Source organism: Strix uralensis, chromosome 2 (genome assembly GCF_047716275.1).
Source record: "Strix uralensis isolate ZFMK-TIS-50842 chromosome 2, bStrUra1, whole genome shotgun sequence".
Classification (NCBI taxonomy): Eukaryota; Metazoa; Chordata; class Aves; order Strigiformes; family Strigidae; genus Strix; species Strix uralensis.
The window spans coordinates 131,928,565-131,956,337 of NC_133973.1; the positions used below are offsets into that span (position 1 = coordinate 131,928,565).

Here is a 27,773-nt window from a genome sequence, read left to right on the forward strand (position 1 = left end):
TGCAGGCCGTTTCCTAAGGTGGGCTGCCAGTACTGGAATCACAAAGCAAACACAGTGTCACTGCACCTAACTGTTTCAGAGGAGAGGCTCGGAAATGCTTCGCCCTACCCCTCCGCGGCGACGCGTTCCTCACCCCGCGGGCTGTGAGGGCTGCGTGGCGCTCTCCCGCCGGGGGGCGGCGGGGCGCTTTTCGCGGGCTTTTCGCCGGCGGCAGCTCCCGCGCCGCCGCCAGAGGGCGCCGCCGGCCCTCGGAACGCGCCGAGGGGCGGGGCGGGGCGCGGCCTCCCGTTGCCTTGGCGACCGGCGGCCGTTGGCGTCGCGGTGGCGCTGTGGCGGGCGGGGCGCTTGGTAGGCCCGGCCTGACCGCCGCCGGCACCGGGGGGCCGGGAGCGGCGGGGCCTGCGGGGAAGGGCCGGGCAGTAGAAAGAGCGTGAGGGTGCAGCCAGGCCCTGGGTGGTGACTGGGTGCCGGGAGCGGGGCGGGGGGTGTGGTGATCACTTAGGCCTTGGGGGTACAGGTGCCCAGGGCCGTGAGGCGGACGTGGGTGGTGGCAGGGTGAGGGGAGATACTTCAAAGCTTGGCTGTAGAGAGAACTGTTTGGGGGGGGGGGGGGGGGGGGGGGGGGGGGGGGGACAGTATGGGGGGGGCTTAGGCACTGAGTGACAGTACCAGTGGGGTCTGGTGGCTGCAGACAGGGAGGCTCTGCGAGAGGTGGCCCAGCTTCATCTACTGAGCTGTCTGGTGATGAAGGACATAGCAGGAATATGTGCAAGGGACACGTTGGAAGGGGTTGAGGGCAGAGGGAATTGTTAACCTGCTTTGGAGATTGGGAAGGGCTTATGGCGTGGCTGCAGACTGCTGAGGTAACTATTGATGGGACTGAGGGAACGGAGGCTGCTGCTAATGCACCTGCTTGAGGTACAGGGGTAATAGTCTGAGTGCAAGTGGTGATGTGGATGGCACTGATGGTAGTGCCTGAGCTCACGGGAGTGGTGAGCCACCGTATAGGCAGTACCTGCAAATGAGTGTCTGGAAAGGCACAGCAGTTGTGTCGCAATGTCTGGGATCTGCTTGTTTCTTCTAAGGATGTAATGTCACTGTAGTTAGTGGTTGAGAAAGTGCTGGTGGCGATAATGGGGGTCTGTCAAGAGTTACACCTCGTAATTTATTTGTTTGGGAGAAGAAATAGGTCTTGCCTTCTGCAAGTGTTTACCTGCTGGTTTAAAATCTGGAGTCAACTCTCAGTCCCCCTTAATATGTTCCCTTGTCTCTCATGTGTGTATTTTCTGTGGTTTGCAAAATCCAGCAAATCTGTTATTATACTATGGTTTTTTACCTTGTTGTACAGCTTGGAGGCTTTCTTGTTGCTGTCTGTGCCCAAAGAATTTTAAAAAAAAAAAAAACTTTTCAAAGTACTGCTGCTCAAAATGTTTCAGTTTGTATCCAGTTTTAAGCAGAGGATTTGATTATCCATTTAATGGAAGGGACAGAAATTTAAAAAAAAAAAAACAAAAAAAACCTGTTAGGGATTGCTGCAGTGATCTTAATTTCTGAGGAAAATCAGTGAAATAAATGCTCAAGTGAAGGTGGAAGGTTAATTCTGCACTGAAGAAGGATGACAGATTCTTTTTTATACTTAAAAAATGTACCCTGCATTTGTGCATTTGGGCTGGAAATTTCGAAGGGGTCAAGGAAGCTCAGTACCTGTCTCAGATTGTTTTCTTAATTCACTTGGTCTTTTTTTAAAAATCTCAATCTTACAACAGTCATGTGTTTAGGTTTTTTTAAAGTTTCATGAAAAATATTGTATGAGCTGCTATCTGCAAAGGTTTGTGTGAATATTAAGGGCTTAATATGGCTTCAGACTCAAGTGGATGCTCAGGTGCAAAAGGATTTTTTCTTGAATGGTAAATGTCAGTAAGGTTTACTGCGGTCATGCGGATACTGTGACACAGGCATGACTGTATTGAAGTTCCACAGTAGAAATATTTTACTGATGTGTAGCAACCATTAAAACTTTGATCTGGGAGTCAGAATTTTCCAGGTTTCTGTGAATGGAATTAGCTGTATCTGCACCATAAATAATCTGGTGGTGCAAATATGGTGATTGACAGCTCTAGGCCATTGTCCTTATGAGTGAACTTTTCTTCAGCAGCAGAACAGACAAAATCTTCACAAGCAGGTTTCCAACACTCTGGGAGTAAAATTCGTCTGGATAAAACGTTATGAAAAAGATATTACAAAGTCTAAGGACTTGCATGGGGACATAAGACTCCAAGGTATGTTTACCCTTTCTTTCACTTACCTCGTAGAGCTGTCACACAGTGAGCATTCCTTTTACATGCCTTTCTGCGATACACAGCACACTGCCTGCCCTCAGCACCCTACTTGTTTCATCAGCAGGCATCAGCTAACTCATCTGGGGTAGAAAGTTATTTTGTATACAGAAAGCTGACATGGCCTTGCTTCAGGGTATGGTGAATGCAGTGAGAAGGCCTGAGCTGGCATATGGATTAGAGGGCATCTGCCAATAGTCTGTTTAATTTCATTCCCTTGATTTTGCATCAGTTTGGCAGGCTTGCTATGTGGCTTTTCACTGACCTTTTTTTTTTTTTTTTCCCTATTTCCTTGTGCTCGTTTTAACAGGAAAAATATCCAGCCTGCTGTATTTAGTCACAGAACAAGTTGTTATCAGTTTTAGCTATTAGAGTGATAATTGTTAGAATTCAGAACTTAAATTCAGAAAAGCAGTTTAATATGAAAACAGGTTATATACAATGTTTCTACTCATTCAGTAATAAAACCTCCTATGTTATATGAACTAGTCTGGCATTTGATTATGTGGCCGCTAAAAGTGATGAATTTTCATAAGTGCCCTCTTCTTGTGACTTTTTTATTTTATATAATATATTCTACCAGTTCCATTACAGAACTATTCATAGTCAGTTGAATTCTGAGGTTGGTAGTTGTGACAACATGCCCAGGGAATACTGCTGACATGCATATCCCTTCAGAGAGTGGTTTTGTTCCAGCTCTGACAGTGAAAACTGGTATCAGAGTTGCAGTGAAAGGCAAATGTTCATGGTGCTAGGAGAACAGAAGGAGAGGGAAAGAGATGCATAATAACAAGTGGACTTGATAAAAGAAGCCTGATAAAGAAACAGAGGCAAAAGACTGGAAAAGGAACAACTGCTTGTTTGATTTGCAAGAATGTAAAACAGCCCACAGCAAGGGATGCAGTAAGTTAACTAGTGATAGAGGCCACTGTTCACAAACATATCTTTACTCAGGACAACACTTCAGGATGTCCCAAAAACATGGGGCCGAGTGCTACCCTGGGCAGGTTTATTGTCAAAAAAGCCTCTTTTTTTGTTTATTTCAGAACTGTTAGGAACTTGTCACAAGTAACAAAGGTTGGTGAACATATGACGTTTTGTAAATCATTTGTTTCTCTTTTCTTCTTTTCTGTTTGCCCTTCCCTCCCTTTAGATCTAACTTCTAGCACAAGTACCACAAAAAGCATGGAAGAGAAGAAGAAAGAGAAGAAACCAGAAGAGCAACTTACAGAACCTGAATCAGCTTTCCCAGAAGCCTTACTAGAATTTCAGTAGGTTTAATATATTTAACTTTTCACCCATATAGAATATGTGAAGGTACAAAGTAGATCACAAAGACGATTTGTCCAATTCAGAGCCTGAGCTGATTGACTGTGGGAGTTGTGTTCTTTTGTGTTCTTGTTTTGGGTTTTCAGTGCTATTTTGGAAATACACACTTTTTAAACTATGGCTGTAGGAGAGTATTCAAGGGGGTCAGAAATATTTTTATGCCATTAGGTTATAACTTGGGAAAGAGTTTTATTAAAAACAAACAAAACCCCCATTTTTGTCTGTTAGTAGCAAGCTTTTGATGAGCATACTCTGAAGTTGCAAGCTCACATTTGACTGGGTTTTTTTTTTTTAGAATTCCTTGGTGTTCACAGAAGTATGTAGTCACTAGCCAGAACCTCAAGTCCTACAGTTTGCTCCCTTGGTGCAGCTGAGAGCAGAGCACAAAAGGAAGTGTTTTGTTTTGAAAATAATGGAGGGAAAACTTAAAGGCCTTTTAAAATCAACCAGAGAAAAATAAGAGCAAAGAGGGGAATATCTGAAGTAGTTATAAAATAGTCCAATTTATTTGCTCTCCAATCTCTTCAGTAGATGATTAAAAGGAGAAAAACTAAGCTCTGTGACTTTGATAAAAAAGACAGAAATTGAAAGGGAGAAACTTCAACGGCATCCAATATTCAACAGTTATCAGCATTTAGGGAGCAAGGAGTAGTGCCTTGGTGCAGAAATGAAAAGTGGGGTAAGAAAACTGAAGAGCAATCACACCTAGTGACATCTGTAGGAGTTTTCAGGGTTTATGTGAGATTTTCTATTTCATTTTACAAAGAACAGAGTACAGGTTTCCATAGTCAGCAAGCCAACACATCTATTTTGCTAAAAATAAGCAAACTGTGTTACTAGGCTGAGAAAAAGCCCGCACCACTTTCTGATAAAATTATTGTTATGCATATTCAAATATCCAAGCAAATGACTCATTTGTCTGAAGAGTCTTCCACTGAAATGGGTGCTGTACTGACACAGGATATTTCGTTTCTACAGCAACAGTAGGGGGAAAAGGGAAGAAAAGTATTTTTCTTTCTGTCTTTATCTTTCTCCCTCTCTCTTTCCCTCTCTATACCTCTGTAATCTATAACTTCTCTGTACCACTTGACTGAACAAAGCCGCATAATCATACAAGTGAATATGTCACATTCCACTTCAGGATTTATCAGTCAAGTGTGTAGTATTTATTTAACTTCCACTCCTGCTGTTTCTTCTGTACATTGAAGAATGGTTGCCGTTCATATCGAGTTTGTTATTTTGCATTTTCAGTATAATTTCTGTTTCAGGATTGGTTAAGAACAACAATCCCTTGAATTACTTGCCCTAGTAACATCCTACAGATGACTGACAAAACTGTCACGGTACTGGAGAGGAGTGTTGTTTCTAGATGATTAAATAATTTAGATGAAATCTAGTATACAGAGTTGAGAAAAATAGTTTCAAAAATAGTATCAAAGGAGTCATCAATCTGGCTGTTTTGTAGCTTTAATCTGGCAAATACCATAGAAAAATAATCTGAAGAGGAAAGTTCCAATATATAGCAGGCAAAATAGCAAATTCTACTCATATGTTTTTGATGCTAACAAAGTGACAGATATAGACTGTCACTTCATGGACAATCTTAAAGTAGCAGAAATTAAGATTAACAGCAGTATTCAAAGTACAGAAATTATTTAAAATGGCAGGTAATTTAGGAGGTCACACTGTGTGGCCAAGCTGTCCCCTCTGTCTAAAAAGTGATGTATTTTTGCTGTAGCCATCACCACCATACCCCAGTATCTCTGTTCTAGTCTCTCTAACGAATATCCTTGTACTTAATGGAAAACCTGAAGAATATCTTGGAGCACACTGACACCAGAGGATGCAGATCTAGTAACCTGCAATTTGCATGACTGAGTGATACAAACTTAGCCAGGAAAAAAATGATCTTCTTTTAAAACAACTTAATACAATAGGGAGGGGCAAAAAGCCCCCCAGAAACAAACAAACAAAAAACAACCCCCAAAAACTTAAGGAACAATAGCTGTTGAAACAGAAAAAGATATTGTGATAATTGTAATACTTGCCTCTGTTGTGCTGTATGATGAATGAGTTCCGGGAACAGAGGGAAAGATTACAGAGAATTTTGCAAATAGACACCATTTGCAATCCAGCTTTTCTCATTCTAGAAGAGAGAACACCAGAAAAAAATACTTATTTTACAGCTGTTGCAAGGCGGATGACAAGTAGTCTATGAAAATTGTGAAAGCAGCAAACTAGTTCTTTGACAACAATGTGTAAACATACTTAGAGGATACTACTTGGGCTGCAGTCCCTATATCCCTGGTGCTTCTTAAAAGCTAATAAGTTCTTGGTGTACAAATGCAGTTTATGAAGCTCAAGAAAACACATTTTCAGAAGAATTGAATCTCATTTAATTCTCCAGTTTGGGATTCATCAGACCTATGCCTGAGTGAGTTGCCTAGGCTTCCTCTATAGTCAGTGGTGAGTAATAAATATTTCTGGAGCACAAATAATCTTGTCCTAAAAGAGACCTGTGCAATAGGTCAGCTAAACCACATCCAGAAAGAATAAACCAGTTTAATCCTCTCTAGTGGTTAGAAGGGAACAGTATAATCAGGGAATCTGTTTCTCAGTAGGAATATGAGATCCAAACTGACATAAAGGTCCTGATGTATATGGGAAATCATTTCTTTGTGTAGAAAGCAAACAGTGGTATCCACCCAAATGAGTCAAGCAATATGATACGAAAATAAACATTTCAGTAGTATTTACATCTAATCTAGCTTAAATACCATTCCTCCCTCTTCTGTTTCTGTAAGAATATCTCTCTTTACTCTTTCTCCACAGAATTGAGACAAAAGAAGCAGCAATCGATCGTGCTTTGTTTGATCTGAAACAAGTGGAAAAAAAGAACAAAGAATATCATGAAAGAGTAAGAGACTATGCATCCTTCTCCCAACACATTTGATATGTGGTGTTTTAACTCACAGATTCAATTTTATTCTTTTAATCCTAATACTACATTCACTAAAACTAGTCATTGCAGTGAATTTCTTACAGTCAATGAAACTAGAGTTAGTGAGTCACTTCATGTGCTAAAAGTTAAAGTGTTATCTGAATTAAATGTGACGTAAAGCATAAATGTCCTAAATATAACCATGCAAAAAAAAGGACCTGGAGGAGTAGAACACTGCAGAACAGCCATAAGGCAAAGTGAGTTCAGTGAAGGTGTTTTCCAATGCACATGAGATCCTCAGTAACTGCCTAAGTATTTAATCTTACTCTGCAGCAAACATAGGACAGCAAGCCCCCTTTCAGTAGGTACATTCAGATGTGTGGTTTTAAACAATCCTTCAGATACTCCTCAATATTTCAGCGCATGAAGAATAAACAGTATTAACTTCATTTTTGTCAGTAGTATTAGCAGATCTAACCAAGCACTGAGATTTGCTGACCTTCTTTGATTCACTTCTGAGGTAACAGAATTGCACAGGTTTCTATGAAAGTTTACTTATTCTTGCAAACTTAGTTACAATGAAAACTGATCAAAAAGCATCACACAATTGTCTAGGTGCAATTCTTAGCACTGCTTGATGAAGACTCACTTTATTGAGGATTAGGAGTTGTGTTGGGTCATTTTTAGAACAAGGTTATGTAACTACCAATTGCACCCGAGCAACACTTTAAAGAACCGTATGTATGAACTGTATATAAAGAACCATAATATGGCATCTGATGACTGAGAGCAGTGAACTTTGAAAGTTGATATAAATACAGTCACCTAATGAATTCAAATAGCTCAAAAATCCTTAAACTGGATCATGTGATTAAACAATGTTGCAGCCTCTACTTTCTGTAGAAGGGAAACTTAGAAACCTTCCCATGCCTGATACTTGCCCTGCTTTTATAAGTATCCATCTGTTCAGCTTTCCTTGGTGTTCCTTTCAGTCCTGAAGCCTGGATGGTGTTTCATTTGTGCCCTTAACTATCAGTGGAAGTGGCATTTGGCTCTTCTCTCTGCAGACATCTGAAATCTCTTATGGTTATCCCCCTAATTTGCTGCTAGTTCATGGTCTCACAAGGACTCCTTCATATTTTAGACTGTGCAAGGTACTTTAGGGCATACTTGAAGTGCTATTTGTTTAATTTACCCGTGTTTTGACAGTTCTTTGAGCTCCATCTTTTGTTTCCTGCTTCATGTTTCTGAGTGGTTTAGAGTTAATCCTTCTAGAAGGGAGGAATGCTCGAGACTCACTACTGCACAGTTACTGTTACAGTTTGGCTGATATGGTTATTTGCTCCTTTATGGTATCCTTTGGGAGCAAACATACACGATCAGTAATTTCAAATAATTTGAGTGACACCTGAGAGGGTCATGGAAAGGGTTACAAACACAGTTGTGGAATCAGTAGGTAGAACTAATTCCAACTCTGACAAGACTGTGGTTACATGCAAATGACTTGATCATCTGACATTTCTACATGAAGGTGGTACATTCTCATGAAGAATATTGACATGAAGTAAACAACTCCTACAAATAAATATTGTTATTAAATTGACGCACAAGGAACTTACTTTCCAGGCAATGGAGGACCATTGATCTGCTGCACCAAGTACAGCAGTCATTTGTCTCTCATTTCCTTGTAATGGTCTTGAAGTTACCAAGAAACTTCTGAGACTTGCAAACTCTCCCTTCTGCTTCATCCTTTTTGAATATGAAGAACAGGTGTTTAGCTGAGTGTTTCTGCAGTGCATCCGGGCACTAGGTCAGATTTTACTTTACTTCATCACTTAAGTTTGTCACTTTGAAAACTAATTTGAAAATATTTTAATACATGTCTTTTCTTCTGTTGTTCTTTCGTAGAATGACCGCCTGAAGGAAGAACAGCAGGCACACATCAAGCGCATACTAAGGCAAATGAAAGAAGAGGAGAAAGAACAAGATGAAAAGGAGGTTGTGACTAGGGATGATGTGGAAGAGTCACTGAAAGCAAAATGGCAGTATGTTAAGGACCAAGAACAGCTTTTGAAAGGTATGTTGTGAGTTGTGGAAGTGTGGGTTGCAGTTTACGCAGCTGGGATTGAGTACTTTTTTTTTTTTTTTTCATTTTAAATGGAAATTCAACTTCCTCGTTGCATAAAAAGCATAAAGCTTTTCCTCACCAAATTTAAGCTCTCTCAACATGGTAAGAGATTGCGGAGGGCTTCTAAGTAAATCTGTTCCTTCCAGGTGGTGTTATATCATTGTGCAAGTACAGACCCTTCATTTTTTCCATAGAGTTGAAACTCACGAAACTTCTATGTACTGGCTCCACTGGAAGATTTAAAAAAAATTATCGATGGAAGCGAAAATGACCACTTCTGATTGTTGAAAGTTCTGGCTGCCATCCCTGAGATTCTCTGTGGGAAACACATGTGTCTTTGGCTACAACATTTCAGTGAGAACTGTTCTCTCCCCTTGGCAGAATAAGATCAAGCTGTTTTCAGCAATGATGGTGGCCCTTGACCAGTGAGGCCATCATGTTGTAACGTATTGTAGTGTAGAAGAATCACCCTTCTATCTCCAATCCCAATGAATGTACCTTTATTAAAGAATTTGATGAAGTTGTAAGAATTACAAATGATCAGTCTGAGAAATTGGTAATGTACTTGTCTTCTGATGTTTTTATTTTAATAGATCTGCACTCCCAAATTGAAGAAACTGGCCAAAGACTTTCAGAAAAGCAGAGTGAGAGGGATTATTGGTTGGAGTACAAAAATGTAGGAAGTGAAGCACAGGCCAACAGGATTATGAATCTGGAAAAAGACATTAAGGCACTAAAAGATGACCTTCACAGTACTGCAGGTCAGTTTACAGCTAGTGTAATGTAAATCTTATAGGCTCTTTGAGTATTACTTGCAAGAATTAATTAAATTATAAATTTAATTTGAGGTCAAGTTCTAGTCATTTCTATCAGCTTTTCCAAGACAGTACACCTAATGTGGGCTGCATAATCCTGTAAAATGGAAGAACTCTCTCTCTATCTATCCCTGTGAAAGTCCCTTTATTAAACAAATTGATAAAGTTACAGAAATTATGAACACTTACAGAAACTGATAAGCTTGTCTTCTGATGATTTTCTTGTAAAATACAGGCAACCCATTTTTAAAAAATGTTACTGTGATGGACAGCAATTTTTCTAAAAATAAGTCTACATACATTTAGGTCACCTACACACAGGAGTCCCTTAGCAGTCATACCTGAAAATGTTGACTCTGCTGTTGTTGCTTCTTATCATGCTGCAAGCACTTCACGTGTTGAAAACTCCTTTGACAGAAAGTAGTATGATCTCATTCTTGGAACAGTCCTTTCGATCGAGCGGACTGGTTTAAATGCAGAACTAGAGGGAGCTGTTTAGCCAGCGGTCTGAACTTTGCCTCCTGGTTGCATAGTCTCGTGTACGAGGCCCCGCAAAATTGCAAAATTGTCAGTACAGACATATACAAACACTGGGAACTGTTTCAATACTGACACAACAGTGTAATTAATTTGAGAGCTGATGTGTTCTGCTGCTGAGTGCTTTACAAAGATTTCTTTACTACTGCTTTATTTTTAAATAATTTAAATATTTTGCTGTTACATAACCCATGCTTCTAATGGGAGAAGGATGTCCTGGATTTCTTCCTTTATGTCCCCCTCAGTATGCATGACCACAGCCAAGCAGCTGGTAGTAACAGGCAGTGACACGGCTCTAAGGGTCTGTATATTCTGTGCCAGCCATTACCAGGCATCAACTACTGTGGATAAGAGCCAGCTAGCTATCTTTTTGTCTCTTGAAACATATTTGTCCAGGATTACGATCTGCACTGTGTTTTCTGCGTTGCCGGATAGCTTGTCAGGTATCCATCTCTGTATTCAGAAGAGGTTGATATATTTCATTATGTGTTTTCTGTGTTCTTAATCAATTTAAAACTTTGCTATACAGCTGCTGAAATATGAAATGAAAAAGAGAATGGGCTTTTATGTAGAATGCCAGAATGTGCCAGTAGGAACATTCAGTCTGACCTCCTGCATGTCACAGGGTACAGAGCTGAAAATTTGTGCTAGAACGGAAGTGTATTTATAGAAGGACTGCTACAGAGGTACATATAGCAGTTGCCTAATTAACATACTGCAAAATGATGCTGCCAGTACTGCAGTACTCAACTTCCTAAAATCAAACTTGTAAAGTGGCTGGGGAGTACAGTCTTCTAGCCTACAAAAAAATATATTTTTTTAGAACAAGTCAATCTAACAAGCTTCCAGATTGATGTGGCAACAAATTGGGCTTGTTCACTCCTTGAATGTGGAAGAGGCTTAAGGAATAAGCATAGGTGAAGAGGTTTCTGTAGGTACCACTGAAGGGCTTGACACTAATGCAGTTCATGTGGCCTGGAGATGACATTTTAAACAAAATTGCTGGAGGGGAGAGGAAGCAAAAGAGAGCCATACACTTATATGAGGTGTGGGGAAAACGGTTGCAGTGAGAGAGTTAGGGAAAATAGTCTCCTTAGAAACAGTATGTATGTCTGAACAGTTCCTCCTTTTCTTCATTCTCCCAGTACAACTCAGGCTGTTTAGCTGTCTGAAAGAATGAAAAGATGAATTAATTATAGTATATAAGTACTTCCATTTCATTCTGCCAAGTCTAGATGGCGGATTGATTAAGGCAGGCCAGCTTCCACAGTGTTAAATTAAGAACTAATGTACAACTAATGCACCTTTTCATGTTTGACTGCCTTTGACTCCACAGTGGGTCCATGACCACACACTCATTTACAGCCAGACCAGCAATAGACTGTCTGCAGCACAAGTGCAGAGCTAGGCTGAATTTCAAGCATCTGGAAAAAGTATGAAGTGCCTTCCTTCAAAGAAAATTACTACAATCTCATTCATTCCTTCAAAAGGAGAAAATTCCAAGCAGCAGTGGGCTATTTAGAATAGCACAAAAACAACTGAAGGGAGGGATGAAATAATTAAATAGCAAATGACTAGAACTTGAAGCCAAACAAATTCAGTTTGATGTAAGACACACTTTTTAAATAATGGCCACAAGTAATGATGAAAGCAAATCATTGAGGCAGTTGCCACATCCTCCATTTTGTCCTGTTGTCAGATTAGAACCCTCTGGAAGGCTTAGATAAGTCAGAAAATTTATTAGGTTCTGTATAATAACTGTCTGGAAAAAATGCCATATGCGTAAGATGATCCAATATGCTTCTATATCAAGAAAATAAGTTTTCCAAGCAAATCTCGTACATGACTCCAGGAGCTCTGCTATTGATAGAGACAAAATTTAATGTTAAGATGCCAATATTTTAGCAGAGAATTGCTCAGCTCACTGCTCCATTAGAATTGAGTTGCTCAGCTGTTGTAGTTGCCAACAGAACTGTGTAAGCCACTTCGGATTACTAGTTTTGTAGTTTTGTCCTTTGAGTTTAGGAGGAGAATTTCTGTGGAGAAGGATATTTGAATCTTCTATGCATGTGCACAGAAGCATCTATGCATGTGATGCTGGCTGATAAATTCCAGTTTAGGAACAACATGCCAATAATCTATTTGTTGTTAGGAGAAATTGATGTCAAATAATTATTTCTGATTTTCTTTTTTTGTTTTGAAGAATATTATATAAATGCTTTGAAAGCAGTGAAAGAAGAAAATGACAGACTGCTTGAAGGGCACATGAAGCTAATTAAGGAACAGGCCTGTGAGGTATTCCTTTTGCCTTTTTTAAAAGTGCTAACTGCATCATAGTTAGAATTAATGTACTCTGTATTAATAATTATTTTAACTCAAATTAAGACTTGGAACTTTTCTAATAAATTGAAAGTAAAATAAACTGTAAATTTTCTTACTAAACATGGCATACACACGTACTTTTTTTTGGTTTTAAATCAGACTAACAGTGAGTAGATGTGAGGGCATTTTACAAACTAAGTATAGGAAACTGGGGCACCCCATGCACTGATATGACTTGTTCGAGAACATGTCACTTGCTGTGACCTTGATTTTGATGTTTGCATAGACTTCAAAAACCTATAACACACTAAGAGATTGTCTGCATGGAAATAAACATCAATTTGAAGAAAAAAAATTGGTTTGTACTTGTACAACATTTTTAAAATGCCAAATTAGTTCACAGTAAAACTTAGGCTTATTTTTTTGTCATCTCTGCCAGCTCTGCTTTACAAATATGATTTACGAAGTACTTATTGTGACAACTTCTTAGACTCCCAAAATGTAAAGAATACTTCAGTACAGATCACTGGTTGGGCCCATTAGGTGTTTAAATTCCTTGACTTCAGTGCTGGAATTTTCAGTCATGTGAGCACATAATCCAAAGGACTGAGTTTATGGTGATCTACAAGGGCGTCTTCCCTCCCAGTTGTTTCTTTCCACTTACTGACATCAATAATTAAATTGTAGCCTTGGCTCATTAGCATAGACCTCTACATGTTTAAGTCAGTCACTTGTCATAGATCAGTACTGCCTCGTTTGTGATTTTCCTTGCTTTTTTTAACAGCTAAAGATTTGATTTCCTGAAAATAGAAAAATTAGAGCAGTAGTGGGAACATAGCAGAACTTGTTAGGCAAAAGGATATGTCCTATTTTAATATGGGAAATTATAAAATACTGGTAAATTGCTTGACACAAACTGCACTAGTCAGGATGATGGAGAAGAAACAGCTGGTCTTGTGGGCTAAATCCCCTTGTAATCCCTCGGGGGATGCTACAGTCTGTTGTGTGGATTTTTCTTAATTATTTCCTGCTGAACAGCAGAAGGTTGTTCTTTATAGTATGCAGCACTGACAAAGTCCTGCTTTCAGACGAGATGATTTTAAACTGTGTTTTCTCAGAATGCTGTAAGATACTTAGACAAAAACAGTTGCAGAGAAATTGAAGAGAATGAATGGCTAAAAGAAGAGGTAAGCAGATCACTTTCAAACCTGAACTGCTATGATAAACTGTATGCAATACCATGACCTACCCTCATAACTGTTTCCAGTGAAGGGCCTCTGAAGACTTTCATAGGAAAAGGAGAGCAATTTTCCTGTAATTAATCTGTAATCCTGAGTAGCAAACAGTGTATGTGGTGAATAAAGGTAAAAGGCGAGTATCTACTTTCTCAAATGAAGGAGCCCTTTTCCTGCCCAAGCAGTTATATGAAGTTTATATACAATGATATACAATTATATACAATATATAAAATAACACATACATTATATGTACATTATTTGTATATAATTCATTATGTACATTATATAGAATAATTGCAATTGTATATACAAAAATATACAAATAAGTATTTACATCTGTGGAGATTAGAATACTATATAGTGTAATGGCTCAACCATGCAAGTGTCTGAAGAGTGTAGTTTTGAATTGCATTAAAGTTCTAGTGTTGCTGTATTGAAAGAAAATGGATATGGATGTTGGAAACATTTTTGGAGAAAGGGTTTGGGACAGCTTTAAATGGGAGGTAATAAAGAAACCCTGGAGATTAGTACACTCAAGAGAGGAAAATCAAAATCGTATACAGTTGTAATTGATTACTTGATTGCTTTTATACTGTACTTTAATGGCAATTTAGAGCTATATATTAGATAGTTGTAACTTTTCTTGTCGAGAAAAAACTTTTTTGTGAGCCAAATTTAGGAAACTGATTTTCCCATGGTGAAAGTTTGATTGTGTTTGTTCCAATCAATACAGGTTCTTTGTTGTGATCAATCTAAGCAAGAGATTGGAGGGAGGAAGTACCCTTCCCCACCTTTACAACCTCACAGTTTAAAACTGAGCAAAACTTTTTTGGAATTTAATAAATGAACTCATTATTTTTCAGTGCCACATCAACAAAATTAACAGAGGTTTCTTCATTTTACTTACTAGTTTAAGATACTTGCCAGCATGCAGGGATATGGCTTTCCTTCTTCCCCTTAATGAGCTCTGAGCTTACATCTTTAATTTTCCAGGGAGGGTGTCCAAACCACAGCTTCTGAGGCAATGAGGTAGGGGTCAATAGGGCAGAATTAATGTTTTAATCTGTATAAACAGACAGGAGCTCAAATCTATACATCCTATCACTGAATGAGCATGAATTCCCTTCCTTTCTCCCTGTCTCACTGAACGCTTACGAACTTTGCATGCATTAGGCAGCGTCAACAAGGGCGATCCTCTTTGGAGTACTCACGTCCCCACAGGCCCTCACCTCGGAGTTGAGGGATTTGGGTTTCTTTCCTCTCAGCTGGAAGTTTCCTATGTTATGAATTAGTTTCCTACGTTACTAGTTTCCTATGTCATGAATTAGTGCTTTGAATTATTGTGGAAAACAAAACTATTATCACTAACTTCTCCAGTACTCTGAATTCACCCATTCATTTTCTCTGCTTTTCTTATACAGATGAAATATTTTCTTTCAGGCTAATGTTTGTATGTAGCTGACAGACTCTTCTGGTATTTTCTTCTGGGAAGATAAACCAAAACTTTCAGTTTTGCCCTGGTTCAAAATTTATCACTTCTTCAGTTTGTCCACTGAACTGAAAAATTACTTACCAAAACAGCCCTGAACCAGTTACCTCCGTATTTACACAGATTTGGAGACTTCAGTCACATTTTTCAATGGTTACTGTGTCACACCAAGATGGTGCAAAGCTGCATCACCTCATCCTGCCAAGCCACATCCTGTTACTGGTTAATGGCCTGTCATTTTAACTGTTTTTAATCCCTGGGAGAAATGGGAACTAGTTTTTAACTGCAAATTTGGATAATTATAGCTGGGTTAATTGGGCTTTGGTGAGAGCAGATACATTCAGATCACTAGGTACTGCTTTTAAGCATGTGCATATGGCTAAGATTTCTGGGAAGTATCCATCCCATAGTATGTTCCACTTCCCAGTGAAGGGGGCAAGAACTTGCTTGTGCTTCAAGAAAAGTGAGAGGAACTGTGGGAAGTGAATAACTGGTATCCTTTGGTTAATAAAACTTCATGGCAATATGAGGCGATTGATTACCAGTCCAAAAGAAAGTAGAACCTGAGGTTTAGCCAATGTCACGGCTAACTTGGACCGAAAGCTTCACTAATTCTGGGTGAGAAGGTTTTGTGTATAGGCAGGAATTAGAAAAGCAACACTTGCTGAGCAAGAGCCTGAATTTAACTCTACAAAGTTTTTTCTCTCTCAAAGCTCTGATGTGAAAGCAAAAAAGAAAAATCCAGAGCTTCTGTCTCCCAGACCTGTTTGGCTACATGAGAAGGTTCTGCTATCGGGGTTGCATAGTCCAAAAGTGTGGCTGTGATTGAGAGAGTTGTGCCAGTAAAGGGTTCTAATAAAGGTGTGAAGGAACCAGAGAGGCCTTCCCTTTGCCTGAAAATGTGTCACTCTGTTCTTCCACCAAATGCACACTCTTGCTGATATAGCTGCATTGTTCCTAGGCCTGTGCTATTCAGATAGTTACTATTAAAGCTTTCCAAAATGGGTGTAGTCTTTCTAAGATGATCCTTTTTTTTTTTTTTTTTTTTTTTTTTTTATTGTCAAAAGATTAAGAGGTACCAAAAGGAAATAAGTGATTTGAAAGCCTCTATTCAGCTCCTGGAAGAAGAAAATATTGCTTTAACGACAGAACAGATTGATGTCAGACTTCGGAATCTGAAACTACACAGGTAAAATGATGTCTTTACAGACTCAAAAGTAATTTTTTTTTTTTTTTAAAGATAATCCTGCTTTCTGCCTCTAGAGCTAGTTGGGCTCTCCCACAACAAAGCTAAGGTAGTTTCGTAGTTGAGGGGAGGCAGGATTTGGCTGAGTATGTGTGGCACTTGTGTCTCTGAAGGATGACACTGGCACTGTAACCTCCTAAATACCAAAATTCACGGAAGAAACTGGGTTATTTACTAACCTATTAAGAGCTAGCGACACTCACTTTCTTTTAGTGGGGATACCATTGGGGCTTGGAAATAGTTTCTTTCTGTTGTAATTGTCTCAGACCCAGCTTCTCAGACCCAAGTGCTGAGGAATAGATTTTTCCTTTACTATTGGCAAAATGTTTAAGGATGTGAAGATTATTATGTAAATATATGGGGTTTTGCAATCTCAAGTGAAACAGATGACCTGGTACTAAGTAAGGAAGAGGCCTTGGGATAGGTCTGTCTGCAGAGGTGTCTGTACTATTAGTTTCTTCTGTATTGAAATTATTTAACTTGTCCCCTAGAGAAGGATTAATTTAGCTGTGAAATGTCAACACTAATGCTATCAAAAGCACAATGGAACAATGGGAATGGTCCATCTTCATTTTCCAGTTCCAGCTCAGTGATTTTAGCCATAGTGCATTAAAAAGTTCCAAGTCTTAAGAAGTGACCATTTTTCTCTTCCTCCAAACTTTGGACTGCTTTTAAGTGAGAGCTGCCAGCTGTGGTTTGAATCTTGGACTGACTGGAGACTATAACATTTGTTTTCTTTTAGTCTCACGGACATAGTTGAACTTAGGCACTAAGAATAAAAAAGAGCAGCTTATTAGCCACTAAGCTACCTGGCTGCCTCCGTTGCATTTTTAAACCATTGCGCTATTCTCCATTTGTGGTTAAGCACCAAATGGCTTTCAGAAAGTGTGCTCTCCCCCTTACCCCAAAAGATTGCACAGAACAATTTAGAGAGAAAATTCAGCCCTCTAATATGAGTTTCACTTTATCTTTTTAATTTCATAGGCATTTCCTTCTTACCCAGGCAGCTGGTTGGCAAGATGAATTTCCTAAGGATGAAACGAACAAAGCAGAGAATAGAGAGTATGCAGGTAATGCACGTGCCAGCAGCCTATAAGAACTGATAAGTTACTGGACGCTTACATACTTTTTATTTCTTAAGTTTTTTTTCTTATCAGACTGCCTGTTTGACATGGTGAGCACTTACTTTCCCAGTTAATTGCAGCCACCACAGCAATGATGGACTGTAGTTTGCATTAAGAAGACAAAACCACCATCTACCTATAACAGAGTTTTAAAATTGAAATTGGTGTTTAGATTGTTGAATGCAGTTACTCATATAGAGCTAACCTTGAATGTGGTTAACAGTATCGGCCATCTTTTATGAAGATATGATTCATATCTTAATCAGTTCTTAACTGATCCGTATCATCGTAACTTCATTATATCTTGTCCCTGAGAGGACACTCTTGAACTCTACACTGGCTTTTCACTTGAAGTGTACATGCACTGCACCTTACAATCATTCAGCTCATAGAGATACACTGGCGTTAAATTATAAATAAAGTCCTAGCAAGAGAAGATGAAGTTACATGGAGCTCAGCCTGAACTGAAAATCTTGGTAAGCAGTACTGAATTTTGGGCTGAACCTCCATCTGTTCTGGTAGGTGTGCTCAGGGAAAGGATATACCGTTAGGCAAGAAGGACTATATGAGTGTGCTTATCCATTCAGGGTGGTTTGTATGGATTCCTTAATATCACATGTTTTATGTACTCACTTTGTATGAGTAGAAGAAAGAGGGGGAAAAAAAGGACAAAATTATATCGAAGAGGTAACTTCCAGAAATTGAAGTCATACAGTTACAAATACATGAACAAGTCTGTTGAAGTTCTGATCAGTTCCAGCCATAGCTGTGCCTTTCTGGAACCATCAGGCATCATCAAACATGTTGACTAAGACTTCTGAATTAGATGTATGTTTACTTTGAACAGTTCAGCTCTATTACCTTTGCTAAACCTTTACAATAGTTACTGGGAGGAGTAGGTTTTGTTCCAATAATCTGGGGTCAAGTCACTGTCCCAGGCAAACACAGAACTTGACAGTCCGTGTCTGGAATTCTCTATCATCCTGAAAATTAGTCAGCTGCAGATGTGAGCTCTTGTGGGGAGTTGTAAGTAGACTAGCTGTGTTTCAGAACTTGTATGTATGTACATATAGAGATACATATGTGGATATTGAAAAGGTTTTTACTTGGTTTTGCTGCCTTTCCTATTTTTTTAACTATTCATGGCTATATAGGATTTAAGTTGAACTGGTAAAAGTTGATTTATTTTTTTTTCCCCTGCCCCGTCCCACAGACCCATTACCTCTAACTTCCAATCAATGTCAGTCCCTGATCTTGATCAGAAATGGTGAACAGAAATAAACATAGAAAAATCAGTGAGCAAATGAACATTTGGTTTGCATTGCCAATTAAAAATCTTACCAAGCTGTTCATTACACCACAGTGGCCAAGCCACATTAAAGATCACAGGCATATATACCAAATACTAATTCTGATCTTCATAAAGCTTAGCAATTACATACACATCTTTGTTAATCTCTTTAAAAAGCGAAAACAGATGGAGATGAAAGCCTCAGAAGTGCCACAGTCCCCTGTCAGAAAAATAAGGCCTTTGCAAAGATTCAGTCTGAAACAGAGAATGAGAAGCCTAAAGACAGTGATGAGGAGCTGCGGGGAAAGTCTTTCACTCCAACTCTTGACAGCTTGTTGTATGAAGACAAAAAAGTTTCCCAGGTATGAGTTAAAGTAACTGGAGTCTTTCACTGACACAAATATATTTCAGGTTGGAGCATGAGCTACTGCTGGGAGTGTTCTACTCCCAGTGGTGTTATGGCAGAAAAAACTCCAATGTCTTTTACCTAGTGCACAATCCAGATCTTAATCATAGGGATGTAGTGCTGTTTGAGATGGTGAGGACACTCCCTGTCCTTCAGACACCAGAAGAGTGTAGGTTCTGCCATGCAGGTCAGCCTCACGTGGGTGTGTTGGATGCCTTAGGGCATTTCCGATAGCACGAGACACATTGTTCTGGCAATTGCATGGTGTCGTAGAAATCAGCATATGTGAGTGTCAGGATGAAATTCCCCCTAGAAAGAATTGTCAATGTCACCTATGACAGTTTTCTATGGTACTGCCCAGACTTGTGGGCTTGGATGCTGGTCCTTTAGAATTTATGTTGCACAGTAGCATTAAAGGATCAATAAGTAATTTATTCCTTCAACAGAAAGCCAAGACGAATATATTCCTGGGCGCAAAATAGAGGGGTTGAGGTAATGAAAAGGTACAGGTTATATGGAAGTAGACAGAGTTTGTGTGGTTCTCGAAAGAGGTAGTGGCACCTGCTTCAGGAGATCCTCAGTTGCACAAAGATGTTTCCTGGATGCCTTTGATACTACACTCTTGAGTTATGAAAACTTGAATACATTTCTAAATAAACCAATTTCTCTCAGAAAATATATGACTCTACATCATCTATTTCTACAGCAAATCGAAGATGATGATATAGACATGGCACAGACTGTGGGGGCTTGCTGTGTAGAGATACTTCTCCATAATATTTCTCTACTCTTAAATATTTTATTCAATCATACTCAATAATGAGTTCAAAAAACAAAATCCCCAAACCCAACAACTCTTTTTTTCTAGAAATTTGGAATTAGTTTGATTAATACCCTGCAACTTGTGTTCAGAGAAATCATCCTGCTGCCTTGATCAGAGACTAACTTAAGGAGCAGCTCTGTCCTGAAGAGTCATTACAGAGAAAAGCTGAACATTTAACCAAAAAAATTCTGTCCAGGTGTTTGTTTCCTTGCAGTTGTTGCCTTGGGAGAGGAACAGTAGCTTTACTTCTTTCTTCCTGCCGTTAGCACTGCAGAGCCCACCTCACTGAGGGCCATAGGTGCTGCTGGCATTGTTGTACTTCCTAACAACGAAGGTGTAACTGCAGACAGCGAAGCTGCACTGACAACTATTAAGAAAGCATTTATTAAATAGAGGTGATTCAAGAGCTTGCACTGTAGGGTTCCTTCTTCCGTCCCCTGGCCTTGGCTGAACGGTCCTGCTCCTGCCCTTAGCGAACCCGTAGTGCACATCAGCCTCTTCTGTAGCTGATTCATTCACTAACCCAGCAGAAAAACTTGCCTTTTTTTTCTCCTCCTGAATTAGTTTTCTGTTGGGTTAGTCAACCAAATTGACCCAGAGGTTTGGAGGTGACCAGAGCCAGCACAGATGTGGTGGAAGCACATGGCTGGACTTGGACCTCTCTCTCTTGGCAGTGGTGAGCTGTTGGATTAGTTTAATTCTTCTCACAGAACTGAACTTGGGAGTAGAATTTGGTTTGCAGAGAAAGTGTTATTGGTGAAAACACACAGGAAAAGAAAAGGGCAGCAGGGCTGCAGCCTCCTAAGATGAGCTGGCTTGTAAAGCGAGCCCGTTAACAGTGACATTACCAAACATAGCAACCCTAGGGCAGCATCTTTACAGTTCCTTTTAAAAGGAAAGTTGCTGGGTTCTTTTTAAGAACTGCTGCTTTTCTGTGTAATTGCAGAATAATAATATTCTTTCTTCTTAAGGACTACTTAAAGCTGGTCCCTCTGGAGACAAATCTAATGTGTGTGGTTGGAAGAGCCATGCCTATTCACAAAGAACCAGAAGAAATGCCAGGCAGGAGCCCCACAGAAGATGGCATTACTGGTAAATCAGACAGGCACATCACAGCTCAGATGATCCAGGCCTTATCTAAAGACAAGGTTGGTTAAAAATAAACAAGCTAACACAGAAATGTAACATTGTCAGTTCATTAAGCATTTGTTCTGTTCTTTAAGGAGCGTGTGGCTCTGGGCTTTGTGGAAACTATTTTTGAGTGTCTGAATCATGATTTACACATACAAGTTTCATGAGAGGTGGGTCTGTGTGCAGATGGCTAATTGAAAGGTTGCTTTCCCTACCACTGTGAGAACTCTTGTGCACTTTTTGGGCTTCTCAGTCCACGTAGCTGCACGTAGATCTAATCAAGGATCTGAGCTAATATTTAGTTTTTGTGGTCCCCACTTGCAGTCTGTCAAATGTGTAATTCCCTCTTGATCAGACACTGAAGGGGTAAATGTGGGCTGACATAAAATGTTACAAAATACTTACGCTCTGCTAAAGCAGAATCTAATTTATCCAAGCATAATCCAACTGTTGCTAGACATTGAATGTTTGAATGCATTTCATCTGTCTCCATAAACCCCCAACTTAAATATATTGAAATAACCAAAGTTTAACTGAAAAAAATTTAAAAAAACAGAGCATAAAAATAATCAGTCTTAAATATTTATTTTTTTCTTTTGACAGCTGGCCAACTAGGTTGTGTGACCCTGTATCTTTGTTTTGTGGCTGGTCTCCATGAACATCTTAGTGCATTGGTCCAGTGGGTTTCTCCGCACCCTCGTTGCACATCCTGGACCCCCCCTCAGGAGAACACAACGCAGTTACTTCCCACAGGCACAGGAGGCTTCTGACCTATCCATTTCCTATTTAGAAACTTGTAAAAGCATCGAATAATCTGATTTATTCATTCCAAGCAGTTAATCAGCTGCTTGGAATAAAGCTTTAAAAAAAAAAACTTAAACATTTTAAACAACCTGTATCTGCGCAGTGGGTCTCATTTTATCCTGTACTTCTGTGCAAACATTTTTCATTTTCGAGCCAGCTCAGATGTCCCTGCCCAGCAGGTGTCTTCTTGAGTTGCAGGTGAGTCCAACGCTGGGCTCCACTGACTGCAGCTCAGAAACCAGGCTCACAAGAGACAGGTGGAGGTAGGAGCCTTCACCTCAGACTGCATCTCACTTGTGTTGCCATGTAGTAAACAGCCAAATGAGCTGGGACATGCTCTTGCTGTAACCCAGCTGAGTTACCACAAGGCTGAGGTCTCTCCTAGAGAACAGGGATGGCTATTTGCGAGGTGATAATATTTTCAGTGCAGCAGCAGCCTCCCCTCGGCTCCACTGGGTCGCTTTGAGCGAAGTGCAAGCCCCAGGAAATGGCTTAACTTGAAAGAGAGATTAGTTCTGCTCGGTGATTAGTTTAGCTTTTCGTTCAGTCACAGAATTAGAATATGGCTTATGCTGAACAGCTTTTCAGTTAAAGAAAAGCCTCTCCTCCTTCCCACCACCCCCCAGAGGGCATTTCCATTTCCTAGTGATGTAAATGTAGGGCCCATCTCTGGGCTTCTCCTTGCTTATGCCCATAACGCATCCACCATGTGTCAGACATATGGCAGGACAACACAAACACGTACCTTAGAAAAAAGAAACTTCGCCTCTTCGAGTCACTGTTTAGCCTTTTACCGTAAATGCCTGTGTGGGTGAGAGGGAGTTAAAAAGAAATCTGAAACATGCTAATTAGGGTACAAGCCACAGGCAGCCTGCACAAGCCAGAAGCAACAGCCTGTAGCAAAACATATTTAGTGAAGTGTCCCAAATCCCCTTGATTTCTATAGGATTAGCATTAAGGCCAGTGTGAGGCTTTTATGCAGAGAAAGCTAGGTCTTCAGCAAATGAGGCATCTGGATTTGATAATTTTGTTTCTGGCAAAATCTCTCGGCAATGAACAACATGTTGTAAAACAGAGGGGTGATCAGTCCACTTTCTGGCAGCACGGCCAATGCTTCCAACTCAAACAATGGGAGCCAGGGTTCACTACTCCAGTTAGGACAAAACTTAGTCACTCTTAAATTCCCAGCATTATGAAATACCTTTTCTTTACCGTGTTTCTGTTGTGCAAGACAACTATAGAACACCAGGCTACAAGATGCAGGAAAGCATCCATGTGTCCCCACAACTATAATCCAAGCAAAGCCTTGGTTGAGCTGGAGTTATGTATTTGACTGGCACACAACTCAAAGAAACTTGCAGTTTCAACAGGAAAAAAACCTCACAAGTGTTCACTGGAAATTCAAAGTTTAAGAAATATGATCATTACCCAAGTTGCATGTAAGTGTGTGGTAATAAAAGCCATTTTAATAGAACTGAAGTCCATTTGCTGGAACCGAGAAACATCAATCCGTCAAATGCCTAAAAAGCACAATGGCGTGGGGTGTACTGCTAGCCTGGATCCACTCAAGTGATTAAAGGAGCTGCTTACCTCAGCACACTGCTGGTTTGAACCCTCTCAGAGCTATTTCCCTCTAGAGTCAAGCAATTGGATTACATTGCTTTATAGTCTGGCTGTGCAAGTCTGATCTCTCCCCAGCCTGAGCTGCGGGGAATGTAGGTTACTTAAAAACCAAAAGTTGGGAGGTTTGCAGCCCTCGATGCAGCTGGGTTATATAACAAGGCAATCTTTCCACAGGTTCAGACCTGCGTGTTTTGGGAAATGAGGGTAGGAGACTTGTTCTGCAGCATTTGTTCTTGTTTGGCTGCTTTCTGAGAGAGAAGTTATTAAACGCTCTGCTTCTGTGGGCTAGAAGGAGTTTGCCAGAATAAGGTCAAGGCAGAAGCTAATGGACTGAAAAGTTACACTACAGTGACAAGGAAGGAACAGAGAATCTAATGGTATTAGCGTCTTAAGCCACTGATGTTTTGCAGCTGGATTTTCCTCTGAAAAAGACTTTCCCTTGAATTCTGAGTCCACTGTAGAAGGAAGGATGTTTCTCTGTAACACGACACTTCAGAGCTCATGTTCTGCAGACTACCACAAACCCCGTGTTGTTTTAGGACAGGACACGGTAACGAAATGCCAACAACCGTTGCCGTATGTGGCCCATCAAACATCTCCACCGAGCCATGGAAAACTGGGATTGGACATGGTGCTGGATCTTTCCCTCACTTTTAGCGATTGAAGTGCAGCAAGAGGCTAAAACTGTACCAAATGCTTTTCTAGAAAAACAGTACTTGGGCAATTGCTGTAGCTGGCATGGGGAAGTTCAGCAGTTACCACCGTGAGCGAAGCAGAGAGCCAGGCTATGAAGATAAGCACAGGAGCTCCGCTCTCCTCGTATAGCGCAGCTGCCGGATACCCAGAGCAATACGCTGCACCCAACACATTTTCAGGACTGTTACTGGCTCACACAACGTAACTTTTAAGTTGGTTGTTTGTTCCAAGGCTTTTTGATCTTTGCCTCAACAGCAGAGAAACAAGAAAAGAAGTAAATGTGTTTTACTCACCCCATAGCCTGGTTTGTTATCCTGGGCAAGTCCTGTCCCACAAGTGAGGTGGATATAGTATTTACTCAGCCTTCAGCTACAAAAGGGTGCAAGTGGGCAGCAGCAATGTTACACCTTCAGGGGAACCTGCCCAAGGTTCTCTTCCTCACTCATTCTCCTGATCTAGGCAGGATGAAGCGACTGACCAGCCAAGTCCCTTCATTCTCCAGTTTGAACATGGAAAACATCAGTTAACTCACTGATTTTTCCTGTTGGGCAAATTCAGCAAAAGATGTCAAAGACTGTTTCTGCTCCCTCCGCTGCAATGGGAGCGAGCTGCAAGGGTCAAGCCAAAAGATCACCCACAGGCCAAGGAAAAAGCTCTTATTCAGTTTATGTATGCTCCCATTAACGTTGCTTCTTCTTCTGTGTTCAGCACATTTCTTCACTACCTCTCACATTATCTTGTCAATCTTCTGCTCCCACCAACATTTCCTATCTTTCCCAGTGCTTTCTGGCACCTAATTCTCATTTTTCTACCACAATCTTTATCTCAATTATGTCATGGCCTTCAAGTTGCAATTCATTTATATCGCTGCAAAATTTATACCAGGCTCTGAAAACAGACACTTTTTGTCTAATCAAAGATACAGGGCTTGACCCTGTCCCTCCTTCCTGCTGAAGGGCTGTCTGTCAGCTGGGACACTCTGTCACTTATTCCAGTAGCTGGTTGAATGGACCATCTGATGTCATGTAAAGTCATGCAAAGACAGTTTTTAAACATTTCCCGAGGTATTGTCAGTGTCAATTTACTGCACAGAACAGTTCAGCTCGTTGCAAACCTACAAAGAACAGAAGCAGCAGAAGAATTTAGATTTGTCTTCAGATGAAGATTCTACATTTGGGCTTGTAGAAAACATATGAAGTTACAAGCTGTTCAGGTTTTTGTTCTGGCAAGAGTAATTGTCTCAAGAAGTGAACCCAGTTGTTTTAATAATATAATACTCCAATTTATAAATAAGGTAGTGTGGCAATTCTGACGCACTAGTTTCCTTCAGAAAGCTCTAAAAGGAACCACGTTTAGACAATTCGTATGTTTGATATTCTGAATGCAAGCAAAATCTAGGGGTACAGTCCCACACTGAAAGCCTCAGCTGTAGGAATGTAAAGATTTAAATGAATCTTAACATCAGATGGAGGTGTGTACATTATATACTCTACAAATAACAGGTTCAGGGGTTTTTTTTTATTCATGATTTTCAAAAGAAATTTTAGATCTCATTTAATGATGTACATCCTTCAGGACAAGCCTCAGGTAATTGAGAAGAGGAAAATTCCACTTCTGTCAAATCTCCCTGTGATGAAAACTAGTGTCTCACTGCAGATGGTCTCAGCAAAGTGCTCAAAGCTTCTTCAGCATCACCTTCTGCTGGAAGATTAGGGAAGATACCTAAATAACGGGGGGGGGGGGGGGGCATATTTATACTTCTTGCTCAGTTATAAACCATACAAATTTATTGCCATGAATATTTTGAAAAAGTAGAAGATTGTGAAGTATATTAAGTAAGGAATCTGGCTCTTAACAAGACAAGTCATTATTTGTAGTGGGACTAAGGCTGCCTACTACAGCACCTCACTGATATAGATCACCTCACTGCACCTCCTGTAATACAATATGCAGATATGAAATACATTTGGTGTTTTATTAAGTAAACAAAGCAATTATCAGTGCACATTTTAAGCAGCAAAAAGAAAAGAAGCACCTCAGACTTTCATACCGTAACAAAAGTTCTGTGGAAGCTGCATTTTATTTGAAAATCCACCCATTTTTGCTAACATACATTTTAATATTTTAAACAAAAATAGAATCTGCAGAGACAATGCAGCAAGTATGCTTAATTCATGTACAGAATTGCTTTCATATCATCGACTATCCCTCTGAAGGCCCCACTCCACCCAAAAGTTATGATGTATTTACACAAAGCACCGATCAACAGTGCTACTTTAATTCTTCGTTAACTAAATACCCACTAGACATATGTAAGGAAGCTACTTTCCCTTTTTTACTCTTAAAAGGTACATGATCATAAACATGGCACTAGCCAAATGAAAAGGCTTTCCCCCCCACAACACACACCACCTCAATTTATTTTTTTTTTTTTTTTACAGAAAAGAAGGAAAGTCTTAAAGTGAAAGCAATTCCTCACATTCATTTTGGAAAGGCCTTATAATGTCAAATGTAAAAATAATGACATGCCAAGCACAAAGCAATAAAGTTCCTTCCCAATGCACTAATGCTGAATTAAAAATGTAGTGCTTCTTCTAGTCAAGTTAACTGTTCCCTTGCAAAATCCTAGGCACAGAATTGACTATAAGGATTAATGCATTTTACAGCTCTTCCCTAATTCCCATATATACTGAGAATTCATTAGATTCAGACCTTTAAAATATTTAGTGCTCTGTATGTCAGCTGAAAAGCATTCTGAATCAGATTCATTCTTTGTGGATAAAAATCAGACATACTGTATACATCCATACTCATTTTCATAAGGAGGTTTTTTTGATACAATATTAATGTTAAATTGATAATCATAAATAAATACAAACAATAATACATAAGGAATGTCTACTGCAAACTGAATATATAATTTTTAAAAAAAGTTAATTTCCATTACTGCTGTGCCTACGTTTGTGAGGACTGAAGAAAAGGTAACTGCAGAATTAAGAGTTAGGATTTGACCCTCCCCTGCCCAAAGTCTTGTCTCGAGTTACGGTAAAGGACACGTCTCCATTCCAGACACCATTTCCAAACACCAATCTCAATTTCCAGAATAAAGGCTTCTCTTCGTATGTTACCAATTATGGATTAGAAGCTGAAAGTATCGATGTGTTAGTCACCAGGACAAAAAAATAGATCTTAGTCTTAATTCATTGCAATTCCTGGCTTTTTATGGTATATTGATGTTTTCTTACAGAGATGTCCCAGGTTCCTTCATTGGTCTTCATCATTTCACTGCATCATTTAATGGAAGAGGAGAGTTTGAGAGACTGAAGTTCATTTTTTCCTGGAAGTGGGGGTTTACTGGTGAGCACATTTTTTTGGAAACGTTCCTTTCTCTTCCGTCTAACACAGTTACATAAACTGAATCTGGAAAGATTAAAAACCCTCGTGTTAACATCCAACAGAAGTAGGACTTCACTATAAACCTGTGTTTTCCTCAA

General features: G+C 39.8%; 2 protein-coding genes across 15 annotated transcripts in view; one reads left to right on the forward strand and one right to left on the reverse strand.

The window, feature by feature from the left end:
• The first annotated feature begins 327 nt into the window (after positions 1–327).
• Positions 328–22,054, forward strand: CCDC83 (coiled-coil domain containing 83). 4 transcript variants are annotated; one of them, XM_074860403.1, is made up of 13 exons: positions 328–348; positions 2,156–2,279; positions 3,490–3,607; positions 6,498–6,582; positions 8,515–8,683; positions 9,328–9,495; positions 12,290–12,381; positions 13,527–13,595; positions 16,203–16,324; positions 17,366–17,451; positions 18,974–19,158; positions 20,997–21,173; positions 21,760–22,054. In XM_074860403.1, exons 3-13 carry the CDS (start codon positions 3,522–3,524, stop codon positions 21,769–21,771), a joined length of 1,251 nt encoding a protein of 416 aa, XP_074716504.1. In that variant the 5' UTR covers positions 328–348; positions 2,156–2,279; positions 3,490–3,521; the 3' UTR covers positions 21,772–22,054. The 4 variants fall into 4 exon arrangements, with proteins under 4 accessions (XP_074716504.1, XP_074716501.1, XP_074716502.1 ...); XM_074860400.1 differs by lacking the exon at positions 328–348 and adding an exon at positions 706–863 and having other exon boundaries at positions 2,153–2,279; XM_074860401.1 differs by lacking the exon at positions 328–348 and adding an exon at positions 706–863.
• Positions 22,055–26,235: 4,181 nt separating this feature from the next.
• Positions 26,236–27,773, reverse strand: part of PICALM (phosphatidylinositol binding clathrin assembly protein) — a 71,432-nt gene continuing 69,894 nt past the window's right edge. For all 11 annotated transcript variants that reach the window (XM_074860399.1, XM_074860397.1, XM_074860396.1 and 8 more), the window contains one exon: positions 26,236–27,699. Coding sequence is in view for 2 of the 11 variants with exons in the window: in XM_074860393.1 (XP_074716494.1) it covers positions 27,685–27,699 (15 nt within the window). In the remaining 9 variants the exon portion in view is untranslated. The remainder of the gene's footprint in view (positions 27,700–27,773) is intronic.